Below are 17,523 nucleotides of genomic sequence, written 5' to 3' on the forward strand. Positions count from 1 at the left end.
GGATTTTAACCCTTTAAATGCCAGTTTGAAGACATGTTGCCTCTTGTTTTATTAAAAAAAACAACACAGAATATGAGATATTTCCCACATAATACATGATGGAGGGATGTGACATTGTTTTATATCAGAGTCTTTTATATCAAGACATTTCTCAGAAGCAGAATATGATCAGGGTGACTTTTGAACACTGGAAATAAATCATGTACTCATCCCGGCAGTAGCCCCCGTGGCACTCAAAATTTCCCTGGAATTTTCTAGTTCAGTTTAATATTCAATGACACCTTGTACAACCTACGGTAAATTTTTATTTAAGCAAATAAATAATTTTAAGAGTTAATGAAAGATTAAGTGACATATCAAAGCAATAGTTCAACATTTTGGGAGATATGCTTATTTGCTTTCTTGCAGAGAGTTAGATGAGAATATCTAAACCGTTCTCATGTTTGTACATTAACTATGGAGCTAAAACTAGGAGTTGATTTGTTTTTGACAGACACTAAAAATGTTTTGTAAATGGAAATACTTGTGCTTGTGTGTGGAGTTACTGCCTCTCCACATGGCTCCATAACCAAAGCTATAAACAAATTAAACTTATATATTAAACACACTGGTTCATATACTGTTTATTCCATTGACATTTGGATGTGAATATTAGTGTGCATATGCACAGATCATGAGGAAGGATCCTGTTGCTTCTCGTTTGTTATCTGGGAACTAATTGCGAATTCTCCAGTAAAAACTCTTCTTGCTGGCTGGTTGGTTGGTTTGTGAATAAAGATTCATGTGTACCTTCTCAGTATGATATACCACTTTAATTCAGGAGGCAAAAAATAGAAGCTAATGTTTAAGTCATTAGTAATCAGTGAGTAGATAGCAGCTGATTCAGACTTAATCAGGAATGACTCATTAAGAAAGTGGTCAGTATGTCGATAAGAACTAATCATTACATAATGTTTCATATGCAGTCCTCATTGCAGAGGAACTACTTATCAGGGATTCGTCAATAATCAGTTAATTTCTGATTCGTTTCTTACTCATTTCTTTGTAATGACTGTATGTTGAGGACCTTACTGTGAAGTGTCACCAATGAATCAGCTTATTGTTTCATCACTGGACCACACAGTGTTAAAATGATGAAATATTCAGAATGATCTCTCCTGTAGCTGCCCTAATGGCCTCCTCTGTTTGTTATGGTGCGCTGCTCGGAAAAAAACATCCTGCAGCTACAAAACAATTTCAGGAACTTACCAGGAATGATCCCCTCAGGATCGAGCGGGTCGAAGGGGTTGTCCATAAACATCCCAGTGGCAGTGGCCTCATCCCTTCCCAGTTTGTTCTCCACGATCAAAGTGTAGTAGCCATTGTTGATGTGGGTGGGCTTGTTGAGGAAGAGACAACCGTGTTTCACCGATCCGTCAGATGAGTCAGGGATAAACTGGGTGTAAGTGTAGGCAGTCTCATTCAGTAATTTGCCATTGTACAGCCAGGTGAAGCTTGGTTCAGGGTTGCCATCCACGGCAAAGGGGAAACACCAGAAATGCTGCTGCACGGCGTCTCTCAGGAAGACGATTTTGACTGGAACTGTTGGGAGATGACAGATTTGAGAATTCAGACGGTGGTTAGAGAAGAAGTAGACTGTAACTTTCATTACTCCTCCAAAAGATGAGCTGCTATCCTGTTACTGAAGAGTCAACTAAGGAAATGACGCTTATTCGCTTTCTTGCGGAGAGTTCAATGAGATGATTGATACCACCCATGTCAATCCATTAAATAAAAGACGACAGACAGCAGTTAGCTTAGTTTATCAGATACAATGAAAAACAGGGGGAAGTTACAATCCTGTGTCCAACAGTAACCTTTAAAGCTTTAAAGCTTTCCTCACGTTTCCAGTCTTTGTTCTAAGGTATCTTCTCATCTAACTCTTAGCTGGAGCTGCAACAAATATAATGATTATTAGTTTCAGGTGTTTTTTTTTAAGTACAATTCCAAATTCCTTTTTTGTCTGTTTCATATCATTGTTTTGGGGTTGGAGGGACAAAAACAGGATGTTCGAAGATGTTACTTTGGGCTATCAAGAGCATCTTTGTCATGAATTTTGAGACTGCATGGACCATATAAATTTCAGATTAACTGATCATTTTTAATTGCAGTCATAATCTCGCCAATAAAGTAATAAAGTGTATTTCCAAAAATGTTGAAATATTGCTTTGAGAGTGGGATATCATTATGTAACTGCATCCAAAAATTGACTTAAGTAAAAGTATATAGTATTAGCAATAAACTGTACCAAAGCATCAAAAGTAAAAGGGAACATTATGCACAATGGCCCATGTCAGTGTTATGTTATTATATGATTGATGTATTAATATGTGGTACGTTAATGTTGTAAATTTAACTGCTGGAGATGAAGCTTATTTTAACTAGCTTCTGGTAGATTAATCCAAAACATGAACTAATCATTCTGTTTTTTAAATAAGAAATTTTAATCCAAAAATGACCTGTTAACTATAACTGTCAGATAAATGTGGTAAAGTAAAGTGGAAATATAAAGCAGCATAAAATGAAAATACTAAAGTACATTACAAGTCCCTCACAGTCGTACATTACTGGGGTAAATGCACTTAGTTACTTTCCACCACTGATAATTACCAATAAGTCAATTAATAATTACAGAGAAGCTCAAATGCACAAGCCTTTATGTCACAATTTTATGCTGAATGTGCACCTTGATCATACTGTATATGACATGAAGGTGAGTCAAATGCCCTGTAGGTTCCTTGTGAGTTTCCATGAATCAATGTTCTCCATCTGCACTGCAAACCTGTCCTGACCTGAAATGAATAATGAATCCTGGTCATCGTCGTGCCCCTGACCACAAAAGCTACCTGGAAGCTCAGCTGGACATGAAGTTACAGGAAACGGCCTCGTCTAGATCGAACAGGACTCTGGAGTGCAGAGACCCCTCATTCTGCTGCTCTTAACCCATGACCCAGCCTCAGGAAGTGCTGTGCTAAGGGGATACTGAGGCATATGCCTCTTTACTCAGTGCTAAAGTCTGTTACACTGAGTGAAAATTAGTGCTATTTATCACATTTAACTAATCATCCATTAGCGACCTCTACTAATCTTACACAAGCGATTTCACTGCAGGGGTTAAAAGGAAGGCTAGAATTATGTTTAATGAGCCTGGCTCTCAGACTTCACTGCAGAATTAGACAATGAATTTTTTTTTTTTTATATATAAATGTGGCAAAAACACAAAATGATTCCTGACATCTTCCAGGCAGATTCGTAGTTAATCAGAACATTTGCGATGATTAAAATTATGCTCTGAATTCACCTTTAAACTTGCGACACTGCGAAATACAGAATTCAGAAAAAGCTCCTCTGTGAAGAGGAAGCTACACGAGCACCATGAATCAATGGCACAGAGAGCCACTCAGCAGTAAACACCCACTGTTCTGAGAGGTAATTAAGAGTAATTAAAGGGCTAGCGGTTAACGAGTGTCCGTCCACCAGGGGGGCTGATGTTGATAGATTAGCTGCACTAACGCATTTAGAGACTGCCAATCACTGCGGATGAAGCGGTTTTCCGGAGTAGGAGGGAAAAGTCCATTAGCACAGGCTCAAATCAGATATTCGCGCGGGTTATCAGCCCCATTTTCCTGATGTTCATTATCTGTCCCTTGATGCTTGTGCATTTGGCTTCAGCTGATTGGCGCCTTCGCTCTTTTTGGATTTATTTTCTAATGAGTGTCACTGAGTTGGTGATATATGATATTGTTTGGGCAGTATTTTCAGTAATGCATCACTAATGCGTCTCACTGTGTTTTTCTGAGGGACTACTGGGTGCTGTCATTCCTCAGTGTTCCTCGACTTCCAGATGCACTAATGCATCTGAAAAGAGGAAACAACAGTAAACCTCCTGGGTCAAGCTGCAAGTGTAATTTAGTACAGTACAGTGTATATGGCGTGAAGGAGTTCTTTAAGAGCAAGGAGAGGTAAGTTCACTTTCCTTTGTCCCTGCATTAAATGGCAAGCCATACCTGTAGCACTTCACTCATATTATTTTAACACTTTTCACCAGTTGCCAGAGTGAGTTGCAGATGACAGAGAGCTCCATTAGAAGCATGGTGGGTACATACTCGTATTTGTAGAAGGGGCATTTAGAAGAAATCAGTGCAGTGCAATTTTCTTTTCTCTGGCTGTCCACCCCGCCTGCGCTAGAAAAATGGCCCCAGTGTGCTCTCGCCCTAACCTCCATTAAGCCTGACGACTCGTATTGAGGCTGTGAGCTTTCAGGAGTGCGGCTTTATTTTGCAGGCACTTACACTCAATGTCCAGTTGCACCATGTCCTCCCTGGGCCCAGCTTGGTTCTCTGCCTCGCAAGTGAGATTGCGCAGGTTGTCTTTGTAGGAAACGTTAGTGAGGTAAAGGACCAGCTCTAATGTGGAGCCCCAGATTCTCTCCTGCAGCAGGTGACAGCGCACACAAAGAGCAGACGAGGTTAATCCTGATGGGTCACAGCTACACATTCACTACTGGGTCACTTAGAGGTAAACAAGTGACAGGGATGAAGTGGGACCCAATTTACTCTGCTGTAGATCAATAGATTACAGAAGCCAACTGAACCTTATTTATATCACTTTACACACTGTTCTGTTGATCTAAAGATCTTAACAGGAAGGAGAAAATGTTAGAATAAAATAAAAATCACAAGTTCAAGAAAATGTAAAGACAAATACAGCCACAAGTAAAAACAGCAACAAGTTAAAACAGCCAGAGAAAATGGCTAGAAAACATATTCTTAAACTAAATCTTCAAAGTAGAATAAGTGAGATCAAATGGAAAAGGTTTTGGGATGGCTACACTGAGTCCTGAATCTGGGGACTGACAGAATTTTAGGTCTCTGACAACGTGGTCTGGGGATCACTTAGTGCTTATAGACTGTGACTAACAGGGAGTGAAAGGAGGTACAGTAGCAGTTGGAGAAAGGTTAAAGATTAAAGGATAACACTTGCAAAGTCTGTGTGTGCCTCTCAGCCCATGTTCATGATAATGAAGGAACAGTGTGGCTCACAGATGTGTCTTTAATTGTATTTGAACAACAATGGAGCTCTGTGGCACAGAGGAATGAAATCATGGTTTGGGCTACACAGACAATAACTGTTGGTAGAATCAATTTATTGGTGGTTTTTGGTCTTTTCATGGAATTTGTAAACACTAAGAAAAATATGATGATATGTCCAGGTCAGAGAAACATGTACACTATACTTACACCATTAACTCAAGGAATTTCTACAGGGTTAAACGTAAAATTTCTTAATATGAAAAAAATATGAAAGGATAATGGAAATATGTCTTAGAATTATTTATCATAGCACATAGCAATGTCTCAGTTTGTAATCTGATACAAAAACATTGTATAACTACTGCATACACAAGGCAAGAAAAAATATTTAAGATTCTGTAAATTGGATGTAAGACATTTTAATACCTTTTTGGAGGAAACTGAATTTACTGCTTTTTAAGACCTGCATGTACCATGTGTAATAAAAAATGTCACAAAAACACCTGCAAGGGGAAAGAAAAGGAACAGCAACAGCGGATGCCTCTGTCTTCACAAGACAGATGGACACAATAAATATGATGTGTATAGAATAGACAAAAATAACTAAAATACCATGTGGCCTGCTGTTTGTTTGTCTGAATCATACAGTATATGACTAAGATTTTTATGCTTGTGGTCTGACAAAATAACAAGGTTAAGTGCTGCGGACTGAATAAAATAACTGAATTAATCTCACTAAGCAGGGCAAAGGCTGCAGAGCATTTAAGTGGTGACATTATCTTAATATATTTTAGAATACCAACTAGGCGATGTGATGAAGCTTGATCTGTTACTACAGTGACTTGATAACACTTTATATTATGTTTGCTTCCCTGTAATTCATGGTTGGAAATAGTTTTCACAAACTAGATCATTAGTCATTTTCTTAATATCTGCATTACATACTAAATATTTTCACTACCTGGGTAAGGGAGGGAGAGCTGAGCTTATCAGTTCGCCATCTCACACTGGGAGTGGGACTTCCTGTCACCTGACACTCGAATGTCAGGTTGCCTCCTTCTTGAATCTTGTATTTGGAGAAGTTGATTCTCACCTCAGGCAGACCTGAGAGCAACAGAAGACAACATGAGCATAAAGCGATGAGCACAGGTCGCAGATGAGATGGTACAACTGAGCCGAGCCTTTTTAGAAATTCAGAGAAAAAGCACAGGGCCAAAAACTCTCTAATGTTTCCTGGCAACAGGATGTTCCTACTGTATGTGATTAAGGTAACAATGCTGAGCCAATCTCTTCCCTGCATTTCACTGCACCTGCTTGTGGAACAAATTAGTACGCATAATAGAAACAACAAATTATTTCTATTTTTTCTTTTCAAACCAACTGGATGAAGCTGCATCATTTAAATTTTCTACATGTTTTAAAATATAGACAATCACTCTGCTTTCAATTATTATTTTTTGTTTGATACAAATTCTAAGATAAAAAAATTTCACACCTTCTCCTTCTCTCTCACTGAAAAATCCAGAATCTGTCAATATGCAAATATTGTGTTCATATTCTTCATTCTTAATGTATGTGCACTGGAGAGTATGAATTTACACAGCACATGTGTGTAATGTGTATATTGGACCACGCTTGATTTAGTAGATTTAGAGTCATAAAATCATGCTTGTACTGACGCATATTGAGGCTTGAGGTGAGAACACCTTCCTCACTTTAGCAGATAAAAGGGAAAACAACCTTTTAGTCTAAAACTCTGCACATACAGTACTGTGCAAAAGTTTAAGGCACTTTAGGTGTTTAGAGACTCATCATCTGATCGGTCCCAAATTCATTCTGCAGCCTGAAAACAAGTCCAACACCCAGCCTGAGTCACAGAGAACTATGTTCAGAGAAAAGAGGAACAAGGTCCTGCAACAGATGGTCTGACCCCCACGCAGCCCTGTTCTCAACATCATGGTATTACATGAGGAGACAGAAGACACTGAGACAGAAGAGCTGAGGCAAGTTCTCCACGATACTTAAAACAACCTACCTCTGTGTGCCTTGAAAAAACTATGTGCAGGTATACCTGGAGAATTTGTGTTGTTTTAAAGGCAAATTTTCTTCACAGCAAATATTTACTGAGAAAACATTCATGGTATGATTTTTGAAACCATACCCAGTTGCCAGCACATGCCTAAAACCTTTGCACAATGCTGTAGATCATTCTGCACAATGAAGCTCAAACGTCCACATGAAGCAACAGTAAACAGAGCACATTGTGGAGTAGAATGAGCTTTAAACACATTATTAAAAATATCTATTTTCATGAGATTTGATCATCCTTTAAATGTTTTGCATATCTTACTGTAAACATTCATTACAGATATCAAAATGAAACCCAAACTCACTGCAGTTGTCAATCACCAAAGTGCTGAGAGGTTTTTCTTCGTAGTGAGTGAAACAAGACAACATTTGGTTGTCCAGGTCGCCACGGTCATTTCGCTGCCACTGCTGCAACCAGTAGAGATCACACGAACAAACGAGAGGGTTGTCCCTCAAAACCCTGAGGGGAGAAAAGGAGGGAAAAAAAATTCTTTTGTATCCGTTTCTCAACAACAAAGAAAAGAGCCATCAAACATTATAAATGAAATTTCCACAGAGAAACAAATGCATGATTTTATTTGTCACCAAACATGCTCTTTTTATGTAAGAGGTTAAACAGTATCGGCTCACCGTAAAATAAGAACATATGGTTAGGATGGAATATACTCTCAAACTATTTCATTTTAAAGCCACTAAAATAAACTTGATTAGAAATATGTTCATTTTAAATATAATATTGAATATTATTGAAAAATTTAACCATTGGATAGAAAATAACCTTTCATACCTTCTTATCTTCGATAATTATTCTATTTTCTATTAGCTTTCAAAAAGATTATGAGCCATAACTTAGAATAAAGAGCGCTGAAAAGAGTGCTGTCAATCAGACTGTGGTTACAGTGTGGTGAAAACACAATAAAGTAAGAGAGGCCACTGAGAGGGCTCCTAATTTAGAGATTTACCTTCAAAAACTTTGTATTTTTACCTGCCATCTTTGTACTTACGTAAGATTCACATATAAGATGCAAATAATAATGTCAGTTTAAAGCACAAAAGCCTGTTTCTATTTGTAAAATAAATGATCAGGTTTTGTCTTTTTTTCCTTGCACATGGTGACTAAAAACATTTTCAGTTCAGCCAGACGAAGTAATCTAAGCTACGTATTAGACCTGACCTTCCAAGTCCATAGAAACCATACTTTCCTACAGCGAGTTAGCTAGCCGTGGGGCTGTTTCACCAAATTTGCAACATGCAACGTTCATTTTTCCACATTTCACTAATCTAAACAAACACGTAGGTAAATATCAGGAGATGGGTGCATGGTGGCGCCAGTTCTCCATTGCTCATATTTTTTTGTGATATACGAAATGCACATTAAAAACAGGTGGATAGAAACCCACTTTGTGAAATCACAGAAATGACTTTTAAGACGCATTTGCTTCTGGATAATGGGTGACCAAATCACTGAGTGAGAGAGTGCTGAGGGCACAAATGGGACTAACCATAAATGTCTTGTGCGTCTTGCATTAATGGACATGTTTTCTCGGCAGTTGACAAGCCGCAGATCTGCTTGTTCAAGTTTGGCTCCTGCTTTTTGCTTTTTTTTGGCTCCTTCTATTGATATACAACCCAGTCAGGGAGTTTTTTTTCTTCCTTTACAGGTGGCCTTGTCTAATAGGAATCCTATTTTAATGAGTGAGACTATCCTCATTCTCAACTTAAGGGACTCACAGGTTGAGTAAAGGTAGAAAGTGAAAGACCCTCCAGGAGATGTGTTCCAGTGAGTTGGATGCCAGGTTCCTATGAAACAGAGAGAGAAGACACATACTGTCAACATTCACTTTGCTTCTCTGTCGCTGTATGCAACACAAGAGTAATTTAAGCTATTTGGCACCCAGTTTGTGAAAAGCTTTTACATGTGGTAGCTTTGCTTTGCCAACATTTTACTTTTGTAATGACACAACAGCAGTTTATACGTAGTTTAAGAGTTAGCATGAGAGGAAACAACCACCTGAACAGAAGAGGTCTGTAGAAACTTGTTGATTTGCCACAACATACACAATACACAAGAAAAATGTTCTTTTCTTTGTTGTAATCTAGTCCTGTTCTGCAGCTGAGTCACAATGTGATTTGATTGCTCACTTCCAGAACAATGCTTACCTGCTTTGAATTACTCTCTGCGGAAAACGTTAATGCATCCAAATGGATTCTGATCAATTATCTTGACAAGTATTTCACACTAGCCAGAAGTCACATTCACAAACTCCTCCAGCACAACTCTCAGTGTTTGCGTAGGGCTCAGTACATTAGGTGATTAGTCGCAAACACTTGGAGGAAGAAAAATCCCTGTCTACGCGGACTGAATTGCACTTGGGGGGGGCAAAGTTTTGCCTTGTATTATAGAAATTGAACTATTTCAGTGTTTCAGACAGAATTAGATTCTATTTGTCGTGTCAAACAAGTAACAACCTTCAAAAACTCGGATCAGGTCCATGTGGGTCGAATAAATGTTGGGATAGGCCACATACACACAGCATGCTCCGCACCCCCTGAAGGGGAGCGCCGTTTGCACCGGCCGGAGGCAATCATGGTTACCAGAGGATGAATCTGACTTTTCCTCTAGCACCACCATGAGGTTCATGTTCTACTGCCATAAAATCTGGTACACAGATTCATGATCTTCTTGGGGATAAATTGTAATCACTGTGGTGACCCTGATGATTTTCATCTCGAACCATCATGAGGTAAAAACTTTGATTTGTCTAATACTTTGATTTATGACCAAACACTTGCTGATGGTATTGCCATCAGCCTCATCTTTACTTTGTTCAATTTTGTTGAACTTTGACCCGAGCTGCACTGACCTTTGAGGCCACAGCCAATCGCAATATGGACTATATTATTTGATTTAATTGTACAACTGAACATTCAAGAATAAAACTAGATTCACTTGGTGAATTATCAGAACACATGCAGCGTCAAGGTTTGTTACAAAAACACTGTCTCTGAAACGAGTCGTAAATATTGTGCCAACCGACACGGAGCGTGCAGCACAAGACCAGTTGACCACTGTGATGTGAAGCCTTTAGTCTTGTTTACTTCCTTGCTAAAATTCAAAGAACATAAATAGAAATATGGTGATTAACTTAAGCCTACATCTAAAAGGATGTATGTCTATCATAGCTATCTATCATAACAATGCTATGATGGATGAATGCTGCATATCCTATTGTATCCTCTCAGACCACTGCAATATCATCACAGTGGCTCTCAAATGATCCTCAGACAGCCAAGAAGCCAGGCGGTAAATAAACTCCCCCCAGAAGATGACAAAGCCACACTGGGGAGCACGCATATGGAAGCCAATACATATTCACTCTGGCAGGGCCAAGGGTTCAATTATTTGTTTTCCTTGCTCCCAAAAGTTCATGTCAGATGGTTTAGCCATTGGGGCTTATCCATTACCAGCTCGATTCCTCCCCGAGTCCGGAGGGGGAGAGCAGAGCCGGGAATACCAGCTCAGTCTCCTTTAGCCATTCTTAAGACCTGAATGCATTGTTAGGAAAGACAATTGAGTTCCAGGAGGTTTGTGGATGAAGACAAGAACACGAGGAGGGAAAGGAAAATGGACCAGGCTCACATAGCCTCCATGTTCACTGCCTGGTTTAGTTATGGTCAGTCCCTCTTAATCTCAGAAAGACATCTGTCACACAGAAGCCCCTATACTCCACTCATCCCCAGCCCACCCTCTCCCTCCACAGTGAAATATTGATTAAGTGATAATGGACCCTTAGTGGAGTGTATTTATTATGCATCAGTTGTCGATAATCCGCCAAAGTGAGCGAGTAAAAGGTGACTGGTGGATGTCTTCTCCAATTTCCCAAGCTCACCCAGCCGACCTCACCACCGCCGCCCCTGCCGCCCCGTCTCTGGTCCTCGGAACCCTCTTGTCTTTCAGATAAACAACATCGGACATGTCGCACACGCTCAGTGAAACGATGAGGACAAGATGGTGGCGATAAGGGTCCGCTGCTGATGAATAGACAAATTTGATGGTTCCCGTTGATAAGTCTTCATATTATTATTTATTGTTGGGCCTGGAGTGGAATGAACTGACATGATGTAACTTTAAAAATCTGACAAAGAAGTCAAAAGGTTAAAATTGAACTACCAGGCTGCTGATATGTTTCCTACATGACTGTTGAAAAAGGAGGGATAGATTTTTTTTAGATAAATAAATCTACACAATTATATAGTTTCCCCATTAATCAGTGATCATTTAGTCTTTTGAACCTTAACAAAAAAGTAAAAAATTGTCATCAAAATTTCCCAGAGCTCATGGTGATCTTCAAATTGCTTGTTTTGTCTAACCAACAGTCTAAATACAAAAGATTTAGAAAAGATATAAAACTGAGAAAAGCTGCAAGTCCTCATATCAGACAAACTGTATTGTATACTAATTTGCCTGTTTTTTTAACAACTGTATAGATCCTCAAACAATCCAATCCATAAAATCCATTTAGAACGATGATTAGAGGAGGTTTAACTGCCTTAAATGGGCTCACACACTTCCCAGATCTGTGGATCACTAATACACCCATTTGAACAGGTGAAGTGAGTCACTGTAATTTTGAGAAATGTACCTCTCACTTTCATGTGACATGTGCAGTATTAAAAGGCCAGTTGAGCACCGACTGACAGCGACAAATAAGCTGACTGACACACGGGTCAAAACATGACACTGGGAAGACAATCCTTTTGTACTGACAAAGACACTTACACATACTGGAGCTTGAGGTTGTATTGGAAGGCGTTGGCAGAGATGAGCCTCAGCTTACATGATGTAACCGTGCTGGAGAGGGGCAGAAAGCACAATAAACACAAAAACACTTTGTCTGTTTGTTCAAAATTTTGAACATGCGAATAAAACCATTGTAACTCAGACGTGCTAAAAGTTGTGTGAATTTGTGTGAGACAGATAAAAGCAGGGGTTGCACTATTATTATTATCGATTAATCTGCAGGTTATATCTTTCAGTTAATCAATGAAATGTCAGTTCTGTCAGAAAACTGTGAAAATGCCCCTCCCAACTGCCCAAAGCCCAAACTGACATATTCACATCGCTTGAGAGTCCAATTTACAGGTGTCCACATATTTTTGACATATGAATAGTTTACCTGTTTTGGGTGTAAACAGCAAAATCTGAATTTTGAGTAATTCCACTCATAATTGTAAAATATGTAAAACACAACCCATGTTCAAATTTACAGCTGAGAAGGAATCTAAGACATGGCTGCAATTGAACATTAGCTAAACAAAACTCCACGAACAGTGATTGACCAACCATAGCAACCGTAACTAGGCACAGCAGCTATGTGCGGCGTCTTTATTTTGCCTTTCCAAAGCCAAAAAAGCAAAAATTGTAAGGAATGAATTACACAATGTTTATCTGCTCCAACGTCAGCTGCAAATGCTAGCATGTTTGGCTAACTGGTTTACTATTAGCACCAACCAAGCGTTATACACCATAAGCATCCAGAATTATGTTAGAACTAAATAACAGTCTGATCTTTTAGTTTTCCTCATCGTATTTATAATAGTATAATATCTAGCATAAGTCTTAGTGCAATATAAATGTACCCACTAAAACATCAACTGGAGACAAGTTTTCAAACTCATCGAGCTAACATTAGCTTAATTAGCTAGCTTAAGCTAATCAAATTTGCCTGCGAATGCTCAGATGACAAAATGGATGATTGCTGCTAGAAATGAAAGACTCATTGTTTGCAGAATTACTGACAGCGTTGCGAGAGCTGAGAGCTTGACAAGCGTATCAACGGTAAGTGAAGGGGGGGCTCAGCGAACAGTCAGTTGTATAGGATCACATTGATGTTAGTCTGTCATCTGGAAGCATGAATTGCATGTGTCTTTGTTGTACAGCAAGTTGTGAGAAAAAAGCATTACTTACAGGTTCTTCAGCTCGCGGTAGTTCACAAGATCAAACTCTGTTATATTCTCCAGGCCTACTTGGTTTTCTATGTAACTGGTTAATAAGAAAGAGAGAGGGAGAGAGAGAGTTGCAAGGTAAATACATACATCTTGTTGTGACCTTCAGTTGCCACAAAAAAAAAAGATATAAAACAGTTGAAAATTGCAAAAAACAAGTGAATAAAATCCTTCACCAGCGACCTATAAGTTTTCCTTTTATCATTTAGGGAATTTTAACTGTGCACAGATGACTGAAAATATACTGATTTGCCATCCAAGAAGGACCGAATCGAGGAAAACAGGACTTGGTTGTAGGTACTTGAAGACGTTTCAACTTTCATCTAAGGGGCTTCAGTACGTTCAGTACTGAATAACCATGACCTGGATGACTGAGAATCTTCACAGACTGCTGATTTGCTATTTTAGAGAGGGCAGTTTTGTACCAAATACAAGACCATGCCAACAAAGAGAACAAAAGAGAAATGGTTCTCCATTTTTTACTCAAAGTAAAGCATAGAAATGCCAATCTATTAACAATAACAATCCACACTGAACACCGAAAGGAGGCTGAATCGAATTAGAGTCACCTGTGTAACCTCTGTGTCAATACTCAGCAGCTAATTACTTAGACCATCAACCCTTTTTTAAGAGGCATCGTCATTCAGAGTGGAGAAGAACAACAGGAAAAAAAGAGGATGGGAAGAAACAGATGCAACCAGGAGAGCGAGTTGAATACAAAACTATGATGAAGGAATAAAAGAAGGTGGTTAGCATCCACATTCAACCTCATTGACATGTGTCCGACCTCCCTGACATCCACCGAACAAACTAACAACGGATAACAAAACCGGCCGAGATGTCCAGGGACCCACAACGCTCATATCAGAACTTAATCCGCTGCTCATGTGGAAAAAATAATACCTTAAGAGACGCCAGTTGATGAGGCTGATGGGAAATTCTTCTCAATGAGTCATTTTCCACTATTCCACTCAGCCTACCTCAGAATAACTAGTGAGCTGTAGATCAATTCAGCACTCACTGCAAGGACAGCCAGCCCTTTTCATGAGATGTTTGAATAGATGGTTTGATCGGACTTACCAAGGATCTCGTTGGAGCAAACTGTCCATCCCATTCTCTTCCCTCGTCCACCTCTTTCTCTGCCCCCTGCCTCCCATCCAATATATGAATTTTGTCCATTTAGCTCAAGAGGACACTTCTTTAATAAGCTTTTCTGAAAAGATTAGATTCACTAGATTCAAATATTGAGAGATTTTATCCAGGTGAATGTCTTCATACCTTTCTAGAAAACAAAATACCCTTGATAAAGCATTCTTTTCCACATAAAATGAACCAAATTATCAAAATAAAAAGAAATTATTAAATTTTCATAATTAAAAAGTTATTTTCAGGAGAGTTCCTTGAGGCAACGACAATCAGAGATGAGAAAAATAATGATGAAAGCACATGAACTAACATAAAGATATTTTTAATGTAGACAGGAAGAGCAGGCTGTGAAGGTGAGTTTGTTGCAGTCTAACCTGAAGGCAGAATTTTGTTGTTACAAAACCACTGAACCAACTAAACAAAGTAAACAACCCCTCACCCCCCCAGCATATCTAATTCACAAAACAGAAAATCAACCTGAATATGTGAATCAAAGACAAATGCACTTTGCATTAAATCTTTATTTACACATTTTTCAAATTGAAATATATCTTTGCATCTCAAGCCTGCTTTTATTTTGGAATAGTCAATGATAGTTTGCTGTACTTTTAAAACCATTTAGCTTTGTTGTTCTATAACACTGTCAGACCTATCCATCAAAATCAGTGCAACAGAACCGGAGATATCTTCTTTTTATTCCTTGCACTCTGTCTTCTCAAAACCTGGCACCCTCATTACCCACAATGCAACTCAACCACATATAGCTGGGTTGGAGATTTGGGTTTGTTATGCTAGTAGCAGCTAATGTAGTCTCAAACCACTAGCACTTTGATGTACAAGTTTAAAGTTCCTCTCCAGACATTAAGACATAAAAATACTACAATACAAATCCAGATTCAATCAATATGCAAATATTGCTCATTTGCTAAAGTTTAACTGCAGGACTCAAGACGTCTTCTACTTCACTGAAAAGTCCATTTTCAGTGTATGTTCACTGGAGGTTTCAGGTTTCCGCCTCACAGTCGCATATTAAACCTCAACTGACTTCCAAACTAGTTGTGATGTCAAACAATTATCTTGTAAAAACATGTCTTAAACTAAGACTTGATGAAAGCACTTCCATTCCAGCTTCAGCAGATGAATATGAAATCAGTCTCCTAGTGTCAAAGTCTACACATGCGTTCCAGCTTCTCCGGCTCCAAGCCCCAAGTGCACCAATGTACCACTATGAGACAGCAGTTTGACTCCAAATGAAGGTTATGATGTTCAGTTTTTGTTGAGTTTGTTGATTCAGCTGCTGAAGGCTGCATATGGTGTATGCATCAGAATTCTTTAAAGGCCTTAAAAACATATTGATGAGTGATGGAGGCCTACCTGAACATTAAATAATCTGCCAAAGTTATAACAGTTAGAGATACTTCTGTATTTTGTGGTTTCTTTCTGTTTTCTTCTCTCCAGTTTGAAGTGGCTCAGTTGGAGAAAGTTAATCTTGTGTATTTTCTTGCAGTAAGGATTGTTTACCTAAACTGCACACACGCAGTCCTGCTGAGTTTTCAACTATTAAACTTGTTATAAATGATACCTACGAATGTTTTATTCACACTTCTAATCTAACTTTCTAATGTTATAGAGACCAACTTGAGAGTTGACAGTTTTCAGGGGCTTTAAATGCAAGCTATTGTGAATTACTGTATATATGCACTGGTTGGAAAAAAGCTTTTAAAGTACATTTTGTGGAGACAAAAAAGGCACCACAGCATTTGCAGAGGATTGGAGAAAGAACATCCAGCTGATTTCCAGTCAGTCATGTGACATATTAGGGCTACAGCATTTCTAATGGTTAGAGAGAATATTACAGTAATGTTTATCACTTAAACTTAATGAAGAAATCTTCCTGGAAAGTACAAAAGTTCTATCAGAAAAATTTACTTTAAGTATCAAAATATAAAAGTTGATTAGGCAGCAGAATGGCCCCAGTCAGTGTGATATTATTGTTAATGCACACAGACAGCTGGGGGTACTATAGATCGATAGATAGACCTCAAACTGTGTGCATGTCTAGTACTTGAGTACATATCCTTCACTGATAGAGGCAGGTAGATAGATAGGTATAGTTAAGGTAGAACCCCTGTCAAATAGGCTCCTGTAAGTGTTATATTACTATACTGTATGTCATGTAATTGTTATGATTGTTATTATTGGTGCATTATGTAGAGATCAATTTAATTTTGCAGCTAGATGAGGTGCTCACTTTTATATTCTTCTGGGTAAAACTACAATAATACATCATATTTTATAATACTCAAGGTTTTCTGTGTGAAATCTTATTGTATTCTGCAAAATAACAAGATAGACAGTCAGACAGTCAGACAGACAGACAGATAGATAGATAGATAGATAGATAGATAGATAGATAGATAGATAGATAGATAGATAGATAGATAGATAGATAGATAGATAGATAGATAGATAGATACCTGCAGCAATTTCTAGATGATGACAGCCACTTTCAGCATGTGCCATTGTTTCAACCTCCCAGTTCTCTGTTTGTCAGCTGCAACACACAAACCTTTTTATTCATGTCTGATTGACCCACAGAGCAATAATGTGATTACAGGGCAGGTGGGCCCAGGATCACCCATCGCCCATACTTATTGGATTGAGCCAAGTGGGTTGTATATCATCTATTGTTCCCGGGTGGGGGCATTGACTGGCAATTCACAAAATTGAATTTATAACTCAGCGTATGATGAATTTCAGCCCCTGTTTCACAGTTAATGGGCCCTTGTTTGTTCCACGCGTCGGCTGTATTCCCTTGCACTGCCAATACAGTGAGTGTTGTTGTTTGCTGGCATGTAGAGCACCGCGGTAAACAGAAGCAGAGAAAGACCTGCTTACTTATTGATTGAATGGTTGAGAGAGAATGTCAAGCCTCACCCTGAGCTTTGCGAAGCATGCTTAACTGCAGGTACAAGGAAATACCTCTGAGGTAAGAGAGAGAGAGAGAGAGATTGGGGAGAAAAAAAAACAGAGAGGGGGAGGGAAAGAGGAGAGTGGGGTATAGGTGAATAGAGGAAGCGAGCATCGGTAAATTTACGTGCTCCACCGAAACAGCGTTTCACAAATGCAGTTCCTTCTTAACAAGTGCTAATTGCTCAGATCCGGGGACAGGAACAAAGAGAGAACAGCGTGGTGGTGCAGAGACTGACAT

At 38.9% G+C, this 17,523-nt stretch overlaps 1 protein-coding gene across 2 annotated transcripts in view; it reads right to left on the reverse strand.

Annotated features, from left to right (window-relative positions):
- Positions 1-17,523, reverse strand: part of ntrk1 (neurotrophic tyrosine kinase, receptor, type 1) — a 75,441-nt gene that overhangs the window by 28,739 nt on the left and 29,179 nt on the right. For both annotated transcript variants that reach the window (XM_087174217.1, XM_087174216.1), the window contains 7 exons: positions 13,129-13,203; positions 11,941-12,012; positions 8,892-8,960; positions 7,466-7,620; positions 6,034-6,176; positions 4,332-4,470; positions 1,249-1,581 (listed from right to left, as the gene is read on the reverse strand). In XM_087174217.1, the coding sequence (XP_087030343.1) occupies positions 1,249-1,581; positions 4,332-4,470; positions 6,034-6,176; positions 7,466-7,620; positions 8,892-8,960; positions 11,941-12,012; positions 13,129-13,203 (986 nt within the window). The remainder of the gene's footprint in view (positions 1-1,248; positions 1,582-4,331; positions 4,471-6,033; positions 6,177-7,465; positions 7,621-8,891; positions 8,961-11,940; positions 12,013-13,128; positions 13,204-17,523) is intronic.

The sequence above is a fragment of the Seriola lalandi genome, unplaced genomic scaffold (genome assembly GCF_002814215.2).
Source record: "Seriola lalandi dorsalis isolate HSWRI2012SDOR001 ecotype SW California unplaced genomic scaffold, Sedor1 jcf7180002054330, whole genome shotgun sequence".
In the NCBI taxonomy this organism is placed as follows: domain Eukaryota; kingdom Metazoa; phylum Chordata; class Actinopteri; order Carangiformes; family Carangidae; genus Seriola; species Seriola lalandi.